General features: G+C 45.7%; 6 protein-coding genes across 9 annotated transcripts; 4 read left to right on the top strand and 2 right to left on the bottom strand.

Annotated features, from left to right (window-relative positions):
- The first annotated feature begins 86 nt into the window (after positions 1–86).
- LOC111066600 (acyl-CoA Delta-12 desaturase) lies at positions 87–1606 on the top strand. Its single transcript, XM_022355332.2, has 4 exons — positions 87–353; positions 441–571; positions 716–921; positions 995–1606. The coding sequence occupies exons 1-4, from the start codon at positions 179–181 to the stop codon at positions 1494–1496; spliced, it is 1014 nt and encodes a 337-aa protein (XP_022211024.2). The 5' UTR covers positions 87–178; the 3' UTR covers positions 1497–1606.
- Positions 1607–5234: 3628 nt separating this feature from the next.
- On the top strand, positions 5235–10256 carry LOC111066598 (acyl-CoA Delta(11) desaturase). 2 transcript variants are annotated; one of them, XM_022355330.2, is made up of 4 exons: positions 5235–5862; positions 8166–8296; positions 8839–9230; positions 9291–10255. In XM_022355330.2, exons 1-4 carry the CDS (start codon positions 5436–5438, stop codon positions 9724–9726), a joined length of 1386 nt encoding a protein of 461 aa, XP_022211022.2. In that variant the 5' UTR covers positions 5235–5435; the 3' UTR covers positions 9727–10255. The 2 variants fall into 2 exon arrangements, with proteins under 2 accessions (XP_022211022.2, XP_022211023.1); XM_022355331.1 differs by lacking the exon at positions 5235–5862 and adding an exon at positions 7423–7579 and having other exon boundaries at positions 9291–10256.
- Positions 10257–13130: 2874 nt separating this feature from the next.
- On the bottom strand, positions 13131–13848 carry LOC111066594 (trafficking protein particle complex subunit 1). The gene is made up of 3 exons (XM_022355325.2): positions 13635–13848; positions 13439–13581; positions 13131–13383 (listed from the first exon to the last, which is right to left on the bottom strand). The coding sequence occupies exons 1-3, from the start codon at positions 13731–13733 to the stop codon at positions 13188–13190; spliced, it is 438 nt and encodes a 145-aa protein (XP_022211017.1). The 5' UTR covers positions 13734–13848; the 3' UTR covers positions 13131–13187.
- An 857-nt stretch (positions 13849–14705) lies between these two features.
- On the bottom strand, positions 14706–17035 carry LOC111066649 (serine/arginine repetitive matrix protein 2). 2 transcript variants are annotated; one of them, XM_022355400.2, is made up of 5 exons: positions 16684–17033; positions 16441–16630; positions 15290–16378; positions 15109–15228; positions 14706–15054 (listed from the first exon to the last, which is right to left on the bottom strand). In XM_022355400.2, exons 1-4 carry the CDS (start codon positions 16963–16965, stop codon positions 15164–15166), a joined length of 1626 nt encoding a protein of 541 aa, XP_022211092.1. In that variant the 5' UTR covers positions 16966–17033; the 3' UTR covers positions 14706–15054; positions 15109–15163. The 2 variants fall into 2 exon arrangements, with proteins under 2 accessions (XP_022211092.1, XP_022211093.1); XM_022355401.2 differs by lacking the exon at positions 14706–15054 and having other exon boundaries at positions 15139–16378; positions 16684–17035.
- A 76-nt stretch (positions 17036–17111) lies between these two features.
- LOC111066651 (pyridoxal phosphate homeostasis protein) lies at positions 17112–19240 on the top strand. Of its 2 annotated transcripts, none has more exons than XM_022355405.2 (5): positions 17112–17324; positions 17396–17599; positions 17651–17798; positions 17860–18101; positions 18158–19240. In XM_022355405.2, the coding sequence occupies exons 1-5, from the start codon at positions 17232–17234 to the stop codon at positions 18224–18226; spliced, it is 756 nt and encodes a 251-aa protein (XP_022211097.1). In that variant the 5' UTR covers positions 17112–17231; the 3' UTR covers positions 18227–19240. The 2 variants fall into 2 exon arrangements, with proteins under 2 accessions (XP_022211097.1, XP_022211096.1); XM_022355404.2 differs by having other exon boundaries at positions 17114–17324; positions 17387–17599.
- Positions 19241–20256: 1016 nt separating this feature from the next.
- On the top strand, positions 20257–21953 carry LOC111066652 (myosin regulatory light chain 2). The gene is made up of 3 exons (XM_022355406.2): positions 20257–20352; positions 20972–21214; positions 21411–21953. Exons 1-3 carry the CDS (start codon positions 20350–20352, stop codon positions 21831–21833), a joined length of 669 nt encoding a protein of 222 aa, XP_022211098.1. The 5' UTR covers positions 20257–20349; the 3' UTR covers positions 21834–21953.
- Positions 21954–23045: the final 1092 nt, after the last annotated feature.

Here is a 23045-nt window from a genome sequence, read left to right as displayed (position 1 = left end):
GCATTTTGCGTTCCTCATGCATATGCAAGCACTCGAAGCTCAGCCCAGGGCAGACCTTCGCCTCGCCGTGTTCTCGGGCGCCGGAAATCGTTCAGTATCGCATGGGTTGGCGTGTGGAATAGACGAGGCAGCGATCAGGGATCACGAATCTGGAATCAGGAATAGTCAGCGATCAGCAATGGAGAAGCAGAGCCAGAATGATGCTGACCAGGATAGCAGCTCCTTGGGGAGTGAGTTCAAAAAGCGGGACGCCATATGGCCTCTGGTGCTGTTCTACATCCACGTGAACATTCTCGGCCTCTACGGAATCTACGTTCTGGTGTCGAGTGCCGATTGGTCCACTATTTTATTCAGTGAGTTCAGAAAGTTAATCAGCTCAACGTGCTGCCTAACAAATGTGTTGGTTCCACTCGCCCTTCGATCTCTCTCCCCTTCCACAGCTGCGCTCCTGACGCTTCTGGGCATAATGGGGGCCACCGTGGGCGTGCATCGGCTGTGGGCCCATAGAACGTTCACGGCATCGAAGCCTTTGCGGGTCTTCCTCATGTTCTGCCAGACAATGGCCGGCCAGGTGAGCTTACGTGCACGACCCCGCTAGCTTCGGGTGACTTAGCAACTGGTAAAAGCGGTCCAAAAAGCTTTCGTCTGTGCTTTTAGCACCGACAAAAACCCAACCGGTTCACATTTTCTCTTCCGTTTCTCGTTTTTGTGCCAGGGCTCCATTTACAGTGTCGTCCAAGCCCACCGCCTCCACCACGACAAGTTCCAGCAGGACGAGGATCCCTACTACAGCAAGCACAGCTTCCTGTACGCTCAGGTGCGCGGCGGTCTCCTCAAGTACTCGCCCCAGCAGGAGGAGCTCTTGAAGGACGTGGACATGTCGGATCTGGAAAGTGATTCGATAGTGATGTTCCAGAAGCGGTAGGTGACTGGTGAACTTTTTCTCAGCTCTGTTATTATTCTCCGATTCCTCGGATATCTTTGTGATCTTCAGCTTCTACGTTCTGCTGTACATATTCTTCAACATTCTTCTGTCGGTGAACACCCCTTTCCAGTACTTCGGGGACTCCCTGTCCGCCTCTATGTTCGTGGGCTTCTGGTTGCGCAGCCTGATCGTGATCAACCTGGGAAATCTGGTGAACTCTGCCCACTTTGTGTGGAGCATCCACAAGGGGTTCAAGCCCACCGACTCCAACAGCATTTTCATCATCACGAAAAGCTACTGGCCCCAGTTTCACTACCTCCTGCCCCAGGATTACCAGAGCGGGGAGTTCGGCGACTACGCGGGCGGCGTGGGGGCCAGTGTGATCCGCGTTTTTGCAGCACTCGACTGGGCCAAGGATCTGCGCACCGTCGGATCGGTGGCCGTGCGCCAGGGCCTGACCCGAGCGGTGGAGACCGGCCGTCCTATTGTCGAGTGCATTAAGGAGCAGGTGCGGCTCGAGGAGAATGCCCTGCCCGCCAATCACTTCCTCAATCGCGAGAAGTTCATGTGAAGTCCGTTTGGCTGGTCGTGCGTCTTGCTTGGCTTGCGACTTGCGTCATTCGTCTTCGAAATGATGCGTGAAATAGTCGAGGCAGTCGTAAAAATAAATTAAGCACCAACAATTGGCCAAGAGAGTAGGGTAGAGGGAGGGGAGCAAACACGAAGCCTAATTATTGGCCTGATACACAAAGCTGTGGACGTTTCAGAGTTTGGGTCTGCGTTTGCGTCTGGGTTTTGGGTTTGGGTAGCAAACAAAGGTAAAGCTCGATTTCCACTTCGGCGTGGGCTCCATATGGGCAAAGGAGTGGGAAGAGGAGTCGGCGTCGGCATCGCCATCGGCATCAGATGCACTTGGCCAGCATTTCTCAAGAGCAACCAAACAAGCTCACAAATCAAAAATAACATTCATTAGGTATTCCAATTCGGTGTAAAGTTCGAGATTGTTTTCGAACTTTAGCCGGGCTCTTTCTCTTTCTGATTGCTGTTTACGGATGCCAAATAAATTGGCATTTGGCAATCGGTTCGTTTGCTTTCCCATGATCGTTTCGGATCGGATAGGGATAGCGCTTATGCTCGGTCTCGGGCTCTTTACGCAAAACTGTATGGGACCTAATGATTTGATTGCCCATACGCAATGTGTGCCCAGTACCAGGTGGAGCTACTGATTGATTCGTCAATATTGACGACGCACTCAGTATCTGCCGCCCAGAAGCCTGCACTGTTGTCAATGCCGATAATCCCTTCTCTACTTGGTGGCAGCCTCAACAGAAGCTCCTGCCTGGAGGTAGCTTAGTGTTTGCCCATTTAACACGGTTTAGGCAAACGTATCGCTCGTCAGAACAATCGATGCTAGGACCGTGCAAAGCGCTGGTTATCCCCATCATTTACCCCTCCCCTTTGGTGGGGCCGATTCCCAGGGCAAGGTGTGAACATTCCAAATCGGAAATTACTCATATTCGAGTGTGGCCTGCCACTTGTACCAATTCCTAATGACTATAAACTGAAGTATTTACTAATGAATTTGACTGCTAAAAGCTGCGTTTACTAGTACTGTCTGTTTGCGTTGCGTTGCTGTTGTGGCAGCCGAAAATCAGTAATCCGCTCCACAGCACTAGGCTCCACTCCGTTTGGGCCTTTTGTTGCAAATTGCAGTCTCGTCGTGTTCTCCGCTTTGTTGTTTTGTTAATTTGTTTTCCATAGACCGTCTGAGAGACAGTTGAAGGTTGCACAAACACGGCTCTGTAGTACGTGGAGTACGCAAAATCTGTTGCCTTTTGACTTTTCAGATTATGTAATGCCTAATTCCCAATAACTAATATGTAATAACTAACGCCTGGTGGCGTAGGTAGGGCCATACATACATAGATGTGTGCTCGATTTGAGCAGGTGTTGCCGCTTCATACTCTATGAAGAGTAGCCCTGAGAGCAAACATATATGGAAGTCACCAATTCACCAATACATCAATTTATCAATTCAACTATTCACCAACTTGCGAACTAATCGCTGGCAAATGGTCGTTTCATACGGATGAATAGATTTCTTTTGAGCGTAGCCAAGAAGTACAAAGAATACATACATACATATGTACATACCTTCAATATATTATTATAAAGTACTACATACATATGTATATGTATGCATATGCGATCCCAGTCAGCTGCTTTGTTTTGGGGGACTTTTCGAGCAAGAACGCTGGTGTTCACGACTTTGGTAAGCTCATAAAAAACGCTGACAATGCGAAAAGAGAAGCTGCGCAATAGTATATCAAAGTGGTTTCAAAGATTTCCAGTTTGTTGTTTGTTTATAAACAAAGCATTCCAGTCAGTCCTACCCTGCCCTTCCGTCGTTGTCTTTGGGGCCGTCTCTGGTGTAAAATGTTCGTACAATTTGAAAGCGTTTTTCTGCAGATGTCCGTCGTTGTCATCGCTGTAGCTGCCGTTGCTTTGCATAATTGGCTAATGGCCAGTGCTTACAACACCGCAGCAGCAGCTTTAGCACATCATTGGACTCTGCAACACCATCAGCACCACAGCAGTGGGGCACCACCTATCAACAGACATCAAAGGGATTGGTCGCGTGACATTTTGAACGTCTTTGAACGGATGGAACGAGTACTACTAACTGGGCTGGGGAGGTGGTAAACTCATTTTGGGGCCCGAGTTTTACGAGGAGAAGAGCTTCCTTTTGGTTCGGACTATTTTATTTCGTTTCGGGTTTTCTGCTTTTGCTTTTGGACTTTAATTAAGTTTTGGTTGGGTTTCGGTTTCTGTCGCCGAGGTTACGTAAAGAGAAAGCCACTCTTCTCTTCTGCTTGGGTCTGTGTTTGCGGTCTTCGGGCTGCGCCGCTGCTGAACGGCTTTTGACTTCAGTCAACACTAACACTCACACGTACACAGAGAAATGGAAGTATCTGAAGAAGATGACTCGAATGTATTTTATTGATCTGAGCTGTGCCGCTTGCAAAAGGAGAGATTGAGTCGGAAACTATGCAAATAGGGCAGCAGAATCGGAGAATCCACTGCCAGCCTTTGACTGGGATCCACTCACTTCGCCTGAATTAGAAATCGCTTCTTTCTTTGTAGACTATGTAGGTTTTTTTTATCATTTACGTTATATTTTGATTACCTGCTAAGCCGAAAAGATATTGTAATGGACTTCAATTCTTTGGCTTCCAGCAGTTTGCAACACAAGATGGATTTGCAAATCCGTTTTATGGAAAGCCTATATCTCTCAATTAGTATCGCCGATTGCTGCTCAAACAATAAATAGCAAATGCAATTAGAAGCGCCTGCGCGGCAGCTTCGTGCAGCATTCGTGAGTAATCGCTAGGAGCACCGGCAGACTTCTTGTCGTTTGGCCCAGCCAGCCGCGGTGAGTGGGAGAGCGAGAGAGATATAGCATGTCCGATAATAATGCATCGACTCTCTGCTACCCTTGGCATATAACAATCTAAGCAAATAAAGCTTATAGCAAAAGTGTTTTCTATGGTAGCATTTAACTTTGTTCTTTCTGTTTCATATCCAAATATTCATATTAAATTTTGTTTGAACATGTACATATGTACATATATTTGATTTCAGTCCTACCGATATCTTGCATATAACCGAGCCAGACGACTAAAATCAATATTTATTTGAGTATATCGGATTTTGGTATTATCCTATGGCTGAAGGTTTCCCTTCGCGATGCATGACCGGACCTCCCACTCACTTGGCGAATGTGATGGGCAGCGGATACGAATCTGCTGGCTTTACTGCTTGCGCGCTCGTTGCTACAGGTGGTTCGTTCGGCTGTCGGCTCGCATGAGTTTGCGAATGTGTGTGTGGTGCCATAATCTTGGCCTTCTTGCCATCTTTTATTTTCTTTTCTTCTCTTTACCTTTATGCGTCCGCGCACCAACACACAACAAAAAGCACGACAACGGAAACTCCGTCCGTCAGTCGGTCAATCAGTCAGATTGTCTGTCTCTCTGTTTTTTGTTTCTGTCTCTGCCTCAGTCGCTGCCTTTGATTGTGCTGCTTCTGCTGCTGCTGGAGCCAGTGGAGCCCCCACAGCCATTGGTAGGAATTTACACTTTTGGCTACGATCATTTGTCTACGGAACGGCGCCGCGTCGAGTTCGTTAGAAACAGCAGAGCGGAACAAGCGATTCCTGCCAAACGTCCCACCAAGTCTCCGCCAGCCCCGAAGAAACACCGCTGACCGAACTAAAGGGCCGCGCCAGTGACAGTGTTGAGTGCGCGTTCGCCATCGCCATCCGTCTCCCCCCAGATAGCCAAGTACTCCGACTCCAGCTGCAATTAAGTTTGTTTTGTGTGTTAACCTGTGAAGAAAGTTCGGAGTGCTCGGACTGTTACGAAACGCGGTTTCCGCCGGCAAACCCAAGCCCAGGCCCCAGCCCAAAACACCTCTTTGCCAGCGAAGTGAGTGCCACCTGAGCGAAGGCGAAATGGGTCACCTCTCCACGTCGGAGCGAGTATGCAGCAAGACGCCGATCCCCAGCAGCGGCGAGGGAAGTCCTCCGCTGCTGTCCCGTCGTTCTAAGCTGAGCGGCGATTCAGCTCAGGCACGCCGGGGTGAGGATTCCTCCCCGGAACTGCCCCCGCGTGGCAAACTGCCGCTCCCCAAGAGCCTTTCGTCAATGAAGCCGGCAGCTTCGATAGTTCCCAAGGACCTCGTCGATCATGTGCCCAAGGACCAGATCGACCTGGAGGTATACACGAAGAACTTCCAGGGGGACAAGGTGCTCGGCTATCAGTTCCTGGCGCCTCTCAAGTGGGACAAAGTCATCCAGATCTCTTTGCTCCACATCGTGGCCGTCGTCTGCCTGTTCACCTATCCCCTGCGCGACCTCAACCCGTACACGACGCTCTGGTGTAAGTATGTCAGCCCCCATCCGGCATTGCGTAACCCCTTGTCTATCTGTCCGTGCATCTCCCACTCTCTCTTTCTCTGGCCACGAATTAGATTTGGAAAGGTGTGGAAAGAAAGAGTCACCTCGCCTCCACTCACCAACCGATTTCCATCGATCGCTGATGCCGTGGCAGATGGCGTTGTTGATGATGTTGTCTCTTCCCGACCACACAATTATTTGCAATTTAACGCTCCCTCCGCTTAACGCCTCTTTGGGTTTTCTTTTGGGCTGTGTATCTATGTTGCCCTTTGGGCCCCTTCCTATTGCCTTTAATTAAGTGCCGCTTAACATGCTGCCTCGCTTTCAACTCTCGTCGGCATTAGCGTCTTCTTCGATGGGTCTTGGGTTGCCCAATGTTGAAATTTCTTTCATTTGGATTTGGTTTTGGGTTTTGGCTTTGAGTTGTTGAATGTTTTGTGCTTCTTTTTGGTATGCAATTTCAGCCTCAGCACAAAATTCGACTGACACAGGTGGATTGCGGAAAACGAAGCGAAAACAAAGAAGCCACTAAATATGCGGCCAGCAGAAGAGAAACAAGAATCGCTTGACACAAATTTATTTAGGGCTTGCTGGCTTCACCCCGTTGTTTCTCAGGCGAGCAGCCCAAGGTTGCTTCATCTGCCCCCACCACATCGACTCATCGACCACAGCACACATTGCGCAAGTCGCAGATGAGTTGCCGGTACGGTAAACACTCGATGGAGGCTCACTCAGCGGTGCGTAGGCCAACAGTCGCCCTGCCCAGGGCTCCTCTGAGGTCGGATTTATGGGCAATCCACATGCGAGGCATGAGGCATATGACGTTGACATTGAGACAGACTTCAGACTACAGACAGCAGAGGTAGGGGATCCTCTGCAGCCGATTTCGTATTCATTGGAATTACCAGTGCATACACGGTCTCTCAGCGGGTACTTGGGTACTTCCCACTTAATGGGAGTACCGCGAAAAATGCCTTAATAGACTGTAATTTTTAATATTTATTGCTCATTGTGCGGGCCAACCAAGGGCCAAAGGGTTCGGATGTAAGCACCAGGAATCCAGTATCCTTGTGTGGACTTGGTCCCTATTTGGGGCGTCGAGCTCGTAAATATTTTGGCAAATTGCCCCTCGAACGTGCAACGCCTGGTGATGCTCAACGCTCGATACACGATGCTCGAAATTATCATCTTTTTGCCGGTTTTTTGATGGCGAAAATTGTCGTGCTGAACACAGAAGATGTTGATTAAACGGTGAGGACGGAGACGGAGAGGACTTACATAAGCGGTCTCACATTCGGCGATAATGAAGCTGGGCCAAAAACTAATATGTATGGATGGCCGTGTCGAGGTCTATGTGCCGAGAGTCAAGTCAAAGCACTGCCTGGGATAGGGACGCTTTTTTGGGTGCAAGATAACCCTTTCTTGGAATATCTAATGCAGCTTAGCGATTTAGCGATCTCCAAGTCAACACAATCGACACGCGTAGATACAATTTCGGCAACGCAGCTGGATTGGACTGCGCACCTCCCTGAACTTGACCCATGCATTGGCCACAGGCATGCACCACATTTGCAATTCAGATTCAGATTCAGTCAGATCTTCCTCTTCGTCATTCTGTTGTATATACATACATGTGTACACTGGGTCTTGGATCAGTTCTCGAACTCTGTCGAAACTACTCAAGCCACAAGACTGTGAAGGTTAATATTTCCTCTATCGATGAAATTCCCGCCAGAGAAATCGTTAAAAGTTCATTAGTTGGATTCAGAAATGTGAGGTGTACGAGGAATTCCATTCGTCCGATCGTAGAATCGTTAGGGGACACGGAAAACCCCACCGATAGGGCTGCCAAATGATGCACGGACCGATCGGCAATTAACTCTAATTGCACTCACTCGAATTATTCAATTGATTCGATGGTGACAGTGGCATTTTGCATATTCTAATTGAGAAATTAGTGGAAAAATACATCTGGCAATGCAGCTGGCTGAAAGATGCCTATGCGGGTGCCAAGTCGCCTCCGATGATTGTCGGAATCGTGAAGTTGAATGCCATGACTTGAGTATCAACTACTTCCCCTCTGGTCCGACCTTGCAGCTATCTCAGATCTCAGATATCGTTGTTTGTTCGGGGAATTAGCGTGGAAGCTCGAATAGCTCAATTTGCGGAAATGTAATTTCGGTTTTTTCTTTTCGTATCTAATTAGCACACTATTTTGGACAGGTTTTATAGCCGAAACTTACACACATCTCCCGTCTCCATCACTCATCACCCGTATCTTTTTAGCGTTCTTCGTTGGTGGCGTGGCTGGATTCGGAGTGACTGCTGGGGCCCATCGCTTCTGGACCCATCGCAGCTACACGGCGAACACTGTGCTGCGCTCCATTCTGATGATCTGCTACTGCGTGGCTGGACAGGTGAGTTACGACACCATGCAAACATAACCTGAGACACTTACCAATCCATTTGGGGCGGTCCTCGTCCTCAGCCTACACCCTCGACGGTTTTTGGGGGGTTTTTGTCTACCGCTGTAATGCCATTAACATTAATTGCATCATTAAGTATAACAACTTAATGCCTTTCGCGGCTGACAAACTGTAAAATTGACAATTCCGAAAGCTACTAGGGCAAGAGAGAGACGGTGCTGTTGCTGGCAAAAGTGCTTTGTGTTCGAGTAAAGATACATTTGTCTTATTTAATGACTGCAGCGATTAAGCTCAACTCGAAAACCCTACCTCAGCAGAAGCTTAGACGGAGACACTGCCCGAGATAGAGATAGAGACAGAGACAGACTTAGTTGGATATTAAGCCGAACAATATATTTTTATTTCGCGTAAATGCCAAATTTATGAACCGAACCCCTCTGACTCACAAAAGAGCACATACTCACGGAACCTCAGGACGGGAGGAACTTACACAATATGATGGAAAATCTAATTCGCATCCGATCTTCTTGCAGAACACCCTGTACGATTGGGTGAGGGACCACCGCGTGCACCACAAGTACTCGGAGACGGACGCGGATCCGCACAATGCCAACCGCGGATTCTTCTTCTCGCACGTGGGCTGGCTGATGATGCTGAAGCACCCGGATGTGCTACGTCGGGGCCGCCAGATCGACATGAGCGACGTGCTCGGCGATCCCGTGGTGCGCTTCCACCAGAAGTACTTCATACCCCTCAAGATCTTTTTCTGCTTCATCCTTCCCAGCGCAGTGCCAGTTTACTGCTGGGGTGAATCCTGGCAGCTGGCCTTGATCCAGCAGTGCCTCTTCCGATACGTGAGTAGCCTGAACTTCACCTGGTCAGTGAACAGTGCTGCCCATCTCTGGGGATCCCGTCCGTACGACAAGTGAGTGAGATTTAGGAGAGCCTCTGTTCATCCGGTTTAATACTATGATTCTCTCAATAGGCGAATTATGCCCAGCGAGAACATCTACGTGTCACTCGTGGCCATGGGCGAGGGTTGGCACAACTATCACCACGTTTTCCCCTGGGACTATAAAGCAGCTGAGCTGGGCAATTACGGAGTTAACTTCACCACCATGGTTCTCGACGCCTTCCACAAGCTGGGATGGGCCTGGAACATGAAGCAGCCATCCAAGGAGCTCGTCCGCCGCACCCTCGAGAAATACGGTGACGGCAGCCATGCCTCCCAGATAGGAGCTGGTCTGGAGGGCTCATTGGCCGGGTCCTCCCAAATGGTGGGACACTTCCACTACGCAGAGGTGCCCGACCCCGAGCTAGAGTACGATGCCGAGTCGAGCAGCACAGAGAGCGCCAAGCTCGATGAGAACGAGAACGAGAGCGAGCGGCAGAAGAAGGTTAAGAAGCTGGCCACCACCTAGGCGATTCCACAAGCCGATCCACTGAAGTGGCGCTCTCTCAGAATCGGAGACAGAGTCAGAGTTAGAGACGGAGTCAGAGTGGAATGTGGAGAGTGTTGATCGAACACCCCAAATCTTATTCATCCCCATCTGTTCCTATGTATCTGTATCTGTACTTACGCATATGGCACACAGAGCAAGGGCGGGACATAGTCGATAATCGTTTTATAACTTAATAATATTCTATCATTATCTATATCTTCACTCAAATCCAACACTTGCACCTTCAACGGTTATACTCACACACAGATACACACACACCACGCACACATCCTCTCACATTCACATTCGAAATCTCCATTTCTGTAGGTTTAGGTATTTAGCAGCTTAGCACGGTACGACATAAGTTAAGTCACACACAAAATGAACATACCATTTGAGTATGTACATACATATGTGTACACATCAAGCATCATCCTCTCTTCGTTTAAACAAAACGGCGAAACAACACCAACAAAATCAACATTTACAAATAAAAATAATTCGAAATTAAAGCTGCTGCGTATTTATATTTTGGGTATCTTTTGCTACTATTCCCAGACAAATTCAGAATGATCAATATTATTATTATAGAGTGATCAACACGATTTAAATGGGATCCACTTCATGGGGACATAATTTTAAAAATCTTGACCCACAACCATGTACAACCTCATCTCGCGCATCCCTATCCCCCATTCACTCATTCACCTACATTTACACACTGACCAGGCTTTGTTTGCTGTTCACAGCATTTTTGAGTTTGTGACGAAATTAAATACAAATGAAAATTCACATGAAAATGGGATATGATGTCGTCGCTATCATCATCATCATCACCTTAATCATAGTTGCACCCCGTGGGCAGGAGTTGGGCTGAGTTAGTTAGTCGGCGGTTGAGCGACAACTGGTTTTCCTTGACTTTGGACTGCGTGACCACAGTTGCATTCGATCAAGCCATCGCGACCACGATCACGGTCTCGGTTCGACCGCAGGAGCTGACGCAAGGAGCCGCAACTAGATAATTGTTCCTTAATCGATTTCCATCTGCATCAGCAGTCGCTCCTCCCTGCACCACAAACTGGCAAGGCCTACGTGCAGTTGGCACGTACACCAAGGTCCAGAACGAGAACCTTGAAAAGGTTCAAGCAAAACTCAATGGAATTCCTGGAGTGGAGCACTTCCCCAACCACCGCGTTTGGGGGCCATGATCGTAAATCTTCAACAAACTGATGCCTCATGCTCTTTATTTTTTGTACGTAGACTTGCCCCTCTCTTGGGGGAAGGAAAAGTAGAGTGCCCTGCCATTAATTTTTAAAATTTGAGCAATGTAAAAAATGCAATAGCTCTGCTCACATTCATTGTCATTGTCATCTCATTAGTGGAATGTTGACACCCACCGTTTCTTAATTGGTGACGAGCCAGTACCCACCCAACGAGCTCTGCCCTTATTACAGGCCTAGGTAGTTGAAGGTTACGTCAGATGGGGAGGATACGAATTTCATCCACATATCAATGGAAACTTCAGAGAATTTTACCCACTCACACTATTATAAAAGGGCCGACCCAGAGTCAACTTTTGATCTGTTCAGAACTGTTCAAAATTGACATATTTTGGTAGATTCACGTGGAACGTGCGAGATTTCTTCGGTCCAATCTATTTCTGGGCTAGGCCTACAACTTTGCATACTATTTAAGTCGGGACTGGGTTTGTTTTTGGTTTATTGGTGTCTGTCAGGTCCGCCCTCGTGGCAGCGCAGGGCCTTGATCAACTTAATCTGCGTGGGTGGGAATGTGGGGTCTTCTCCGGCCTCTACGTGCCTGTTTCTTTCTCCGCTGGACCATTGCAAAGGTGAGAAATGTGAGCAAAATGTGCTCGTTAAACTTTTAATTACGAGCATCCACGAGAAAAGGTTGCGGCGTCGCAAAGTAATCAAGTAATCATTTAATGACGTTACCGGGCGACAATTTCCAATTCCAAAAGCTGGCCGCTGTCCAACAAAGCGTTACTAACCTTGCCGGTCGTGGCTCGAGTCGATGCTTGAGCTGGTGCTTGAGTCGGTGACGAAAATCGAACACTGAAACTCGGAAATTGAGTTGCCCGTCATTTGCGTAACTTTTTGCGAATGGAAACCGAAAGCTGCGGACGCTGGAGCTGGGAGAGGTCGAAGAAACCAAAAGCTAGCTTTCCCCTCTCACCCATCAGAGCTATAACTAATTGTGAGCCTATGCCGATGGTGCTGCCGATCGTCTAATCGATAGAAACAGAAAGAAAGGAAAGGAAAGAAAGGGCGGTCGGGGTCGGGGCACCTACTAAATCTACATACATATGTATGCCCATATATGTATGTGGGGGCAGCATCTCTCGGAACTGGTATCCACAAGATACGCATCTGTGCCTGCCGTCTATCTATGCACAGACACGAATCCATGCAATCGTTTGGATGTGGGTTCGATGCCGATTTGGAAAGGGCGTTTTGTAACCCGTTCGTGTGTTCGGGCTCCAGCTCGAGTTTTTCTTGGTTCGGATGCTGTTGGGAGAAGGCCCCAATGCCTAGATGTCATTAGGCAGGTTGATGGCTGGGCTGACCGTTTGATTTATTTTTCGGACCGGGCGTTTGGCTTTGAAATTGATTTCTTCGTCGCTACGAAAAGAAACCGCTTTGTGGTTCCGTTTTTATTGTCTTGGGCACTTTTGCATTGCGGCACCGGGATCGGTGCTTTCATAGCAGCTCGCACTGTCAAAACTCGTTTTCAAATTCGTCAAAGACAAAGCGAACAAAAAAAACTTAAACCATACAAAGCATATTTAGTTCAAACGTCTTGTGACTTGCTCAAATTTTGAATAAGTAAGACATCTAGACACATATGTATGTACATATAGTAAAAGGCATATATATATTTATATATTTATGTATGTATGCATATAAGGAAAGCACGCGGGATTCGACGAGCGACTTGTTTGTTTGTGGCAACGGTTGTGCTGCCACAATGTAGCTCTGCTGCTACGGTCTTCCCCAGCGGTTTGTGGATGCATTCTGCAAATCATTTTCAGAGTTGCGAAAAACCCTTGACGCGGCTAAGATGTCTGCGCCAACAGCAGCACCCTCACAGTCTACAGGTTTTTACAGTCAAGCTTGTTAAAACCACATGGAGTTGCAGTAATCATTTTGACATTTGTCCCCCTTTGTCAGCGCCGTACGGCACACGGCAAGTCTTGCGCAACTGGAGGCCAGTTTTAAAGCTGCTCCGGTCGGGCGCAGACATTTTTTAAGTGCAAGCCATTTCCGGCCCGCCGCCCGAGGCGTGTATTTGGTCGAGTGCCAGAGTGGCCTGCAATTCAGAGCAACTCGGCTCAAATCTGCGCGGACCGAGGCTAATGACATAGACCTTAGAGTTGGAATTTTGTAAGCATTTGATATTGGCTTAGGGGTAATTTAATTCTAGATGTTTCTGATACCGAATATGGGCGATTGCTTGATGAACTCGTCCAGCTTGCTCTGGAACAGCTCGGAGGTAACCACCGTGCCGGGCATCCACAGGGGGTCCCGGACTACGTACTCCACCCAGATCTTGGCGTACAGCTGCTGTAGCAGCTCTTTGACGTTGATGGCGGTCGTGTCCGTGTTGAGCACGAATCTGTAAAAATGCATACGTTTTATAGGGTTTATAATGGCGATGGGTTTCAGCTCACTTCAGTCCCGAGGGCGTTTCCAGGTAGTGAAGGGCGTATCGGTTTGTCTTGTAGTAGAGGAAGCCCTCGCGAGGATCGTAGGGAGATATCTTGCTCACGAACGACTTGATGGAGAAGAGCATGCCGTAGGTCAGCTTGGCTTCCTGAAAGAGGGTGTAATTAAAGTCTTACGCATAGATTTCCCTGACTTTGTTACCTCTTCGCGGGTAATGCCGGATTTTTTGGTGCGGTTCCACTCAGCGTAGTGCATCAGCGTGCCGCACTTGTCAAATATATACAGATTGAAGATGGTCATCTTACGACTGTGAATTGCATTGACAGTGACACCCAGAAGCCGGCTAATTATAGATTATTCCTATTAAATATTAATTAAAATTTTTTATTTAGTTTTGTTATTGTTATAATTGTGTGACCAGCGATTAAAAAAAATACCGTCTGACAATATACCAAAAAATGTATTAAATTTACTATACTATATACCGATATACCAAAAATCAGGAGTGAGTGAAGGAACTTAACCCACTTAACCCCCCTTTATTTAAATAGGTGAACAACTTGAGCTAAATTAGCGGAATATAATAATGTTTGTAGATTCCTCATGTAGATATATCTTTCACCTGAATTGCGCTTTGTTCATTTCAATCAATTTCGTGGGAGTACCCCCTGGTCGACAATGGGCTAACGTTTTGTTTTGTGGACCGGAATCATTTCCCTGATTTTAAAGTTCGATTTAATATTACGAGCTAGCTGAAGCCACGAAGATTTTTCAATAGATTAATCAATTCTCTACAAGGTTGGCTAATTTTTAGAACTAATTTTAATTGGAATTTTTATACAATACGGTTTTAAAGGTCAGAGCATAAAACTTAGGTGTGCACGCAATGTTACGTCATTGTTGCAGCTCCGGCGAGTTTCAGCTATGAGTATGGACATTTTTATACCCTATTTTTTTTATTTAATACCATTAAAAATGATAATTTTCAATTTGCTTTGAAACCTTTTTAACAGGATTTTATCTCAGATTGACCTATTCATCCATTAGTTTTCTGTGTGTATGTATGTACATATCTCGATCACGATACCTATTCTTGGTCTCCTAAAAATTATACATTTCATTAAGATAGCTTTTACAAAAAAAAAAAAAAACTAGTTTCTGCATTTGTTGGAGCCTGGGATGAAAAATATTTCCTCGTGGTATTTTTGTGCAAAAGTGTAATGCATCTCTTCGTTACATTTTAAAAGTGTGTTTGATCTATATAAATATATAAATATTTATTTCATTTATAATTTAGACATTGTTTCTATAAAATATGTATGGGGTGAAATTTTGGTTTTCTCCAGCTATGGATCTTCATTCAGCCCATACTTTTTTGTTGGCTCGAAAAGTTCCACAACAAACGGATTGTAAAGAAATTTCGCTTTATGATTGTGCCCGTTCCCCCTCGCCCATGGTCATTTTTGCACCTTCAGGAACCTTATTTTTATCGCTTTTTCCTGTTGCTTCGGTGCTGCTGTCTTGTACAGGCTCTATGACATACGGATAGGCTTCACCTTGGTCCTCTTCTTGCATACCTCTGGGGCAGTCGCAGAGCGCTCCCTCACGGCCTTTGTAAGAGCTTTGGGGAATACTGGATACAATGATTATTCAAAAAAATTACACAAGGTCCTACCTCATATCGGGTACAATCCATTCCGACAGGTGACTGATTGTTAACTCTGATCAAGCTATAGCTTGGGAGGGTTAGGGCGGTTATCTCTATTTCGATTACCTGAATCGGGACTCAAGTTGTCTAAAATAAATTTGGATTACTATCAGCAGCTATCCTTGAGTACTTTCCTTGATCGGCTTACTATTTCTCGAATTTTTTGATAGATCACGTCTTTCCAAATTATTGCGATTACTGGGGGCTAGACTCTGATCCCGTCTATCGGAATTGTTGCGATTAATTGGGAGTAGGTTGTGGAGCTTGCTATAATAGGCCCCTTCGGAAGGGATTGGTGCCTGGATCTTCCGAGTCGGAAACTCGCGGTAATCGGTCCTCAGGCGCTCGATGGCTTCATCAGGAAATTGTCGACGCGTGACGGCGGGTCTGTTGTTTGTAGGTCGTCGTTGCTTCCCCGCTCTTCCCTCATCATGAGAGCTGAGGTGTGGGGGCCTTCGGTGACGCTGCTCCTCAAGGGATCCCGGGCGGCGTCGCAACTGCGCGGGGTCATCCGAAATCCGTCGGGATCTGAACTCTCCGACACCTGCTGCGAGTAGCGGTCGCCTGGCTTGGTCATGATCATGGTAGGGATACTGAGATCGTCTGTTGAGCTGTTCGTCAGCTCGATTGGACGAATGTCGATTTCTGTTCGAAGATTCCAGGGTTGCCCGGGGGGTCGATCCGTTATAGTTGAAAACAGGCGTTGATATGGCCCCATCGGACACCCTTTCGGGTTTGTGTAATGACAAGTTTCGGGTATTCTCCGTGGTGGGAGTAGACATTCTTTGTGTGTTTTCAGAGGGTGGAGTGGACGATTTCCTGGAATTCTCTGAGGGAGGAGTGGACGATTTTCGCAAAGTATCTGACGTCGGAGTGGCAGATTTCTCACTGGGCGTATTTGGCGACTTTCGGGTATTCTCTATTGGTGCTATGGGTGTTCTACGGATATTCTCCATAGGCGGAGCTAGTGATTTTCGGATTTCTTGCTCGGGCATTTTTCGGGACTCTCTCTTTGACGACATTCCACTACTCCATTCACGCATTGGTCTGCTGCTGCCCACCAATTTGTTCTGCGGGAGCATGGGAACCAGCATCTTCTTTTTCTGAGCTCCTGGATCTGTTGTGCTTGCTCCACTAGAGGCCGTCGATACGGTTTGAGCTTCATTATTTCGCATGGTTTGATGTGGCAGAGATTTCGAGCCTCGTTGGGCTTGGTTTGGCCCATAATTAGAATTCACTTGGGGGCGAAAAACATTAGTGGTTACGTTCGGGTTTACAGTGCACGGGATTCAGACTCACCCGGACTGGGGTCAGCACTCGGTGTGCCGTAGAATGGCGGCAGCCTGGCATTTGTTAGCTCATCGCGATACTCAGCTTTTTCCGTCGTATCGGGAAAGGAGGCAAGGTAGCTGGCACCTCCGGGTAAGTATTCATCCCGCCGCGAGAACCCAGACTCGCGTTGGCTCAGTCCCGGGAAGAATGTATCCCACTGCAAGATGCTTAGATAAATAAATTGCCTCTCTCTTCCATGCTCTGACTTACCCAGTAGAAAATGCAGTAAGCCAAAAAGACAGCAAGGAGGAGGATAGCTGTAAACTTGGTGAACTGAAACATGACGAACGCTAGCAGTCCGAACAGCACCTCGGAGTGGTGCACGCCGAGATAGTCAAGGGTCTGTCGTATATCCGTTGGGCGGAGGCTCGCCAAGTAGTTCAGGCATGTTTCCACGGCACAGCAACTTTGGTCCACCAATTCTGCCATTCTGTGTGTAAGTGGAGTGGTCCATAGCGAGGGGAGGGGGATGTTGGGGACTAGTGATGCCATTTTTTGTTGGCAAAGGATTATGAATGCTCCATGAACTGACTGAAACCCCAAAGGTGGGTAGAATGTTCCGTTTCGTCAATTTTGAATTTGAAACAGAGGAATTTAACAGCTGCGTCTAACAGCACTCTGTTATCACAACTGGAAACAGCTGTTTAGTTCTTGTGTAAATTGTTTTCTGCGATTTTACTATTTTCAAATTTGCAAATTGCAATATACTTCATCAGCGACTTGTTTGATTTAACTTTAACTGTGGCGTTAAATGTCAAATGTTACGACGCACCATGACGGAGTTTGACATAAGAGCCGGTCTGCAGCACGTGTTGAAGCGTATTGACGAAGTTCTTTTGCAGCGTCCAAATGTGATACTGCTGATGACATGGAACCCACTTAATTATTTACAAATCGCAATTATTTATTGAAGGAAATCCAGGCTGCAAGACCTCTCTTGGTGGCTGTCAGCAAGACGAAGCCAGCCGAAGCTATTATAGAGGCGTACGACTCTGGCCAGCGGGATTTCGGGGAAAACTACGTGCAGGAGTTGGTGGAGAAGAGCCAGCACCCGGACATAGTGGCTAAGTGCCCCGCCATCAAATGGCACTTCATCGGTCACCTGCAGAACAACAAAATCAACAAGGTGCGCCTATTTAGACTACACTGCATTATCTAAAGCGTTCCTCTATTGCAGATACTCTCTCTGCCTAATCTGCATATGATCCAAACCGTAGACAGCGAGAAGCTTGCTACCAGGCTAGATGCCGCCTGGGCAAAGTTGAAACCAGCCTCAGAGTCACCGCTCCGGGTTCTCATTCAAATCAATACCAGCGGTGAAGAGGGTACAAAGATGCCAGCCAGTCAGGCGAGCAAATCCCAGTTACTACATTACTTACTTTGCAGCTAAGAGCGGCATCGGAATGAATGAAGCGCCAAAGCTCTACCAGTTCATCAGGAACAACCTGAAGCATCTGCAACTGGTGGGCATTATGACCATTGGAGCTTTTGGCTTCGACTACAGCACAGGGCCAAATCCAGACTTTGTCTCGCTCATGCAAGTGCATCGCTCCGTCTGCGAGGCCAACTCCTTGACCCCCGACTCCGTGCTCGTCTCCATGGGCATGTCAAACGACTATGACAGAGCGGTATGTTAAACGAATCACTAGCTAGGAAACTCTTGTTCATAATTCTCTGTCCGCAGATCGAAATGGGCAGCACCGTGGTACGTGTCGGTTCATCTATTTTCGGACATCGCGCTGTCAAGGCATAAGGCGATCGTCGGCGAGGAAGGAATGCGCTTTCGGGTGTCTGCCCGAATACAGTTGTTTCCCAATGACGTCCAACCTCCCAACTATCCCAAAAAAATCCAAGCGATGCGTAGTCTCCATGTATCGTCTATATATCAGATGGAGATACTAGTATGTGCACATAAATATATATATATTTATATATAAATATATATATATATATGTATTTTGAATTGTAGAATTGGCAGAATTTTTAAAATTAGAAAAAGTTGAGATAAACAAATATTATGTATTGGATGTGTTATTACCTCCCTCTCCACTGTTTGTTGACTAGCGTTGTGGGTCCATTGTTTGCTTCCATAAACAATATTTTAAAATTTTATATAGATTTGTATAACAAGAATCCAAAACGCCAAATCCATTCATCTTGTCAAATACGACGTATCTAGCTTTGGTCTACCTTGGAAAAGTGAATAGATATGCCGAAATTTTCATTAATTTCAACATTCCTTTTAATATTGCTTGCTTTATTTTGCACTTTGTTCTATTTTAAATTTAGCATACAATCAATGCTACATCGGGTGTGGAATTGTGGGCAGTTTTCTTTACATTTTCTTGTTTTTCTTGGCCCTATGCCAAATTGTCTGGTTATGCGCGAGCATTGCAAATGCTACGAAAGTTTTTGCTGAAAATCACTTTCAATGAAGCACGAATGAAACCAAATTCAAAATCGATTTCTATTATGTCTGATCGATGAATTATGAATTCGTTTTTGTGTGATCTCGCCATTAACTGAAAATGCGATTGATATTTATAGCATAAACCTACATGTGTACAATGATAATTTCATTAGAAAATATTTTAAACGCACATACAAATCACAACCAAAATAAATAAATGTCTATAATAATTTCCCTGGAAACCTATCACGATTCAAATGCAACAGATGACATATTGAGTGTTCAGACCCTTCAGCAAAATATATTATTCCTTCTATACAATAAAAAGAAAAAGATTTTTTTTGTGTGACAAATTTCAATACATTTTTGTGTCAAAATGTCTTCTAAATGGGGTTCGGCTCACAAAACCATCCTAACTGAAAAAATTTAACCAAAATGTGGATAAGAGTGGCTAAATTGTATGTATTTGAGGAATTATTCCATTTAATTATAAAGTACAGCTGACTAGATATGTAGTACATGGAAACATTGATTAAATATTTTTCGAATGTTATGCAATGGTAATGGATGACTCGGATATAGATAAGTTCAGATGTTTATTCCACATTCGTTGCCGAAATAACTCTGGCCAAATATCGGGTTCGTTGGATATTTATGCGATATGAAATCCGTAAGATCTGTGTACACATAGAAAGATTTGGAATTCTCTCAGCTCTTCATGTTGCTCAATGTTCGGGGCATTTCAGAAACCGAAAAAGAAACGGAAAAATGCCGAGCGTAGAAATGGGCAAGGCAAAACATCGAATCGGGTATTTATACATAGAACATGCATATATGTAGAGGCTATACATGCTTGGTTCGTGTGTATGTTTGCTTGGATGTGTGCTGCCATGGGAAATGTAGGTGATTTCAGCGCAAGAGGACACCTTTCGGAGGTGGCCCCAAGAGCAAAGATGAGTAAAACAAAACAAGATGAAACAAAACAAAATGTGAATGTCGGAGGGAAATGTATCTACAGCGAAGAGTAGGCGAAGGCAGAAACCGAAACACGAAAGCACGAAAATCATTTCGAACCGCACCGAAATAAATTCTGAACATATGTACACATAGGCAAAAGCCTAGAGAAAAGCATTCTCTCTGCCGTTAAAATTAGATTTTTGATTAGAGCAGCGCCCGATGAGTAAACAACTCGGATACAGCCATAGCTCTTTGGCTTTATACCTATAGATATGGCCCCAGCCCCCCCGCCATTCGCCTGGGCGGACCTCGCCTTGTAGATACTAAAAAAGGCAGCACGAATATTGCAGATACAGATACAGCGATACGTGTGTGTGGGTCCCTGGTGGATAGAAGAAGCACGCCAAAAAGAACTTAAAACATCATTGTCTTGGCGATAAAATCAGCCAGAGATTCAGTGTGCTCTGACCGCTCAACTCGTTTAGACAGCCACATCACAGTTCAGCACCATGGTAAGGATCGGGATATACACCAACCGAACTGAACTGGACTCATCTGAACAGAACGCAGCTGAACGAACATAAGAACTTAACTGCAAGGCTATATGCAGCAAGGACTTGTGCAGTGATTTTAGTTGCATCCGAAAAAGGATAAATTTAAAGTCAATTCAATCGAAAATGAAGTGATCCTTAACGTAATTCCGAACAGTCACCATCGTGTTGACCCCAAATGACTCGCCCATAACTGTAGTGTGTGTATTTAATCGATGAAGCAAAAGTGTGAATGGTCCTTGGCTCCGGATGTGCCACTCCCACGCATTCGAAGGCAGTCGGGAGCAGTTCTATAAATGGACACAAGTGCTATGCGTCAGTAATGTAATTTGATATCCATTTCGGCGAGCGAGCGAGATGGCAAGTGATACACGGCAGCGCTTACGTAACAATGGTCCGGATATTTTTAGATAGGGGGCCATTCAGTGGAAAATTTTTTCCCGAGCATATTTTCGAAACGAAAGCAAATGGGAGGGAACTTTCTGCCTTAGACATTTGACTATTGAACCTTCACATATGACTCCGGACGATCAAATTTTGATTCAAGACTGATACTGATGATTGTTCTCTCTTTATGTAGGCCGATGAGAAGAAGAAGGTTAAGAAGAAGAAGACCAAGGAAGAGGGAGGTACTTCTGAAACCGCTTCTGAAGCCGCATCTGAGGCAGCAACCCCCGCACCAGTTGCCACTCCTGCCCCGGCTGCTTCTGCCACTGGATCGAAGAGAGCGTCAGGCGGCTCTCGTGGCTCCAGGAAGTCGAAGCGCGCCGGCTCCTCGGTCTTCTCTGTCTTCTCCCAGAAGCAGATTGCCGAGTTCAAGGAGGTGAGTTGGCCATGGCCTAACAATTCCCCATATCTACCCCCACATCCGCCATCCACCAACCCCATCCCATTCCCATCCTTAATCCAAATACATATCTATCGCACAAGTCAATGACCAAATCACCAACCCACTCTCTCTCTCTCTGTCTCTTTCTCGCTCTCTCTCTTTCCGAATCCGTGCGTGCTGCGCTGATTAGGCCTTCCAACTAATGGATGCCGACAAGGACGGTATTATTGGCAAGAACGATCTGCGCGCTGCCTTCGACTCCGTCGGCAAAATCGCCAACGACAAGGAGTTGGACGTCATGCTGAGCGAAGCCTCGGGTCCGATTAACTTCACCCAATTGCTGACCCTGTTCGCCAACCGTATGGCCTCTGCCGGTGCCAACGATGAAGACGATGTTGTTATTGCTGCCTTCAAAACATTCGATAACGATGGTCTCATCGATGGTGATAAATTCCGCGAAATGCTCATGAACTTCGGTGACAAGTTCACCATGAAGGAAGTCGATGATGCCTACGATCAGATGGTCATTGATGACAAGAACCAGATCGATACCGGCGCCCTGATCGAAATGCTCACCGGCAAGGGTGAAGAAGAGGAGGAGGAGGCCGCCTAAGCAGTAGCTGAAGCACCAGGCATCCCCGCACACATCCTAACTTCTAACTCAGCATCCATATTACAACCAACAAAACTTTTAAATCAATCAGTCAAAAACAATAAACGTAATTAAAAGAAATGCTCGTTTTACATTTGTAAATTCTCAATATCTATATAATCTCTTTTTGTGAACACTCAAAAACACTCAAAACTTCTTCAACAAGACCTTGGTAGCGATCAAGAATAAGAACATTATCATTATTTAGGGATACTCTCATACGATCAATGTCAAATCACCAACTTGACGGCTAGTTTTCAAGTTGATTTACTGTTAAATTTTACACGTAAAATTTATAAAACAAATGCAAACTATTTTATTTAAAACACGTATAAAATCAACAAAAAAAACTTAAAAACAACAAAACCAAGCAATGTTTATTTTAATCGCTGCTCGTTGAAGAACAAACCACAGAAAGATGAGAATGAAGATGAAAATGATGATGAAAGGGTAGTGGTAGTGGGTAACTAGGATGGATTCGTTAGGCCTAGACGCCCCACAGAGTTTTTTTGTTCGAAATTTGTTGTTTCTCGTTATTGATTCTCGCAGGACAAGGAGAGAGAGAGGCAAACCAAATATTTTTAGAGACATTTATCTGAGAGCCAATTATTTATCTTCTATAAACAAAATATATTGTTATGCATATCTATCTAGCGTTCGTTACTCAGTTTCAATTTTCAATATCAATTATTATGAGTTATCAATTATGAATACAACATATTCAATTTATCAATATTGCAAGTTATCGAGAGTTAGGCTTAATAACAGAGGAAACATAAAGTCCGTTCACTCAAATTGTTTTATGCGAATTTACATAACTTAACCAACCACAATTTTCTGCTTATGAACTATCAGCGTTATAACCAAAACAAAAACCAAATATGATATACAAGATATAAAATATGAAGAAAACGATCAAACAACCAAATCAAAAAGTGTTTCTAGTTAATGCGTTTCAAAAGTACGAGTATCTGGCGGAAGCTAGAACTTTGTCTGTGAAGAATCTTTGAAGAGGAATCTTCACTTTTTGCCCATTCGCTACATAATGGCATGGATGGTGTGCAGGGACAATGGGGAAAGCAAGACGCGGATCAGGTAGTTTGTCAATTCAATCACAGTACATACAACCATTAGTACATAGGCTGATCGAAGGAAGAGGAGAAGCATCCCTTT

This window comes from Drosophila obscura, unplaced genomic scaffold (assembly GCF_018151105.1).
Source record: "Drosophila obscura isolate BZ-5 IFL unplaced genomic scaffold, ASM1815110v1 contig_150, whole genome shotgun sequence".
Taxonomy (NCBI): Eukaryota; Metazoa; Arthropoda; class Insecta; order Diptera; family Drosophilidae; genus Drosophila; species Drosophila obscura.
Note: the sequence above shows the minus strand (reverse complement) of the source record. Positions and strands in the feature narration are given on the sequence as shown.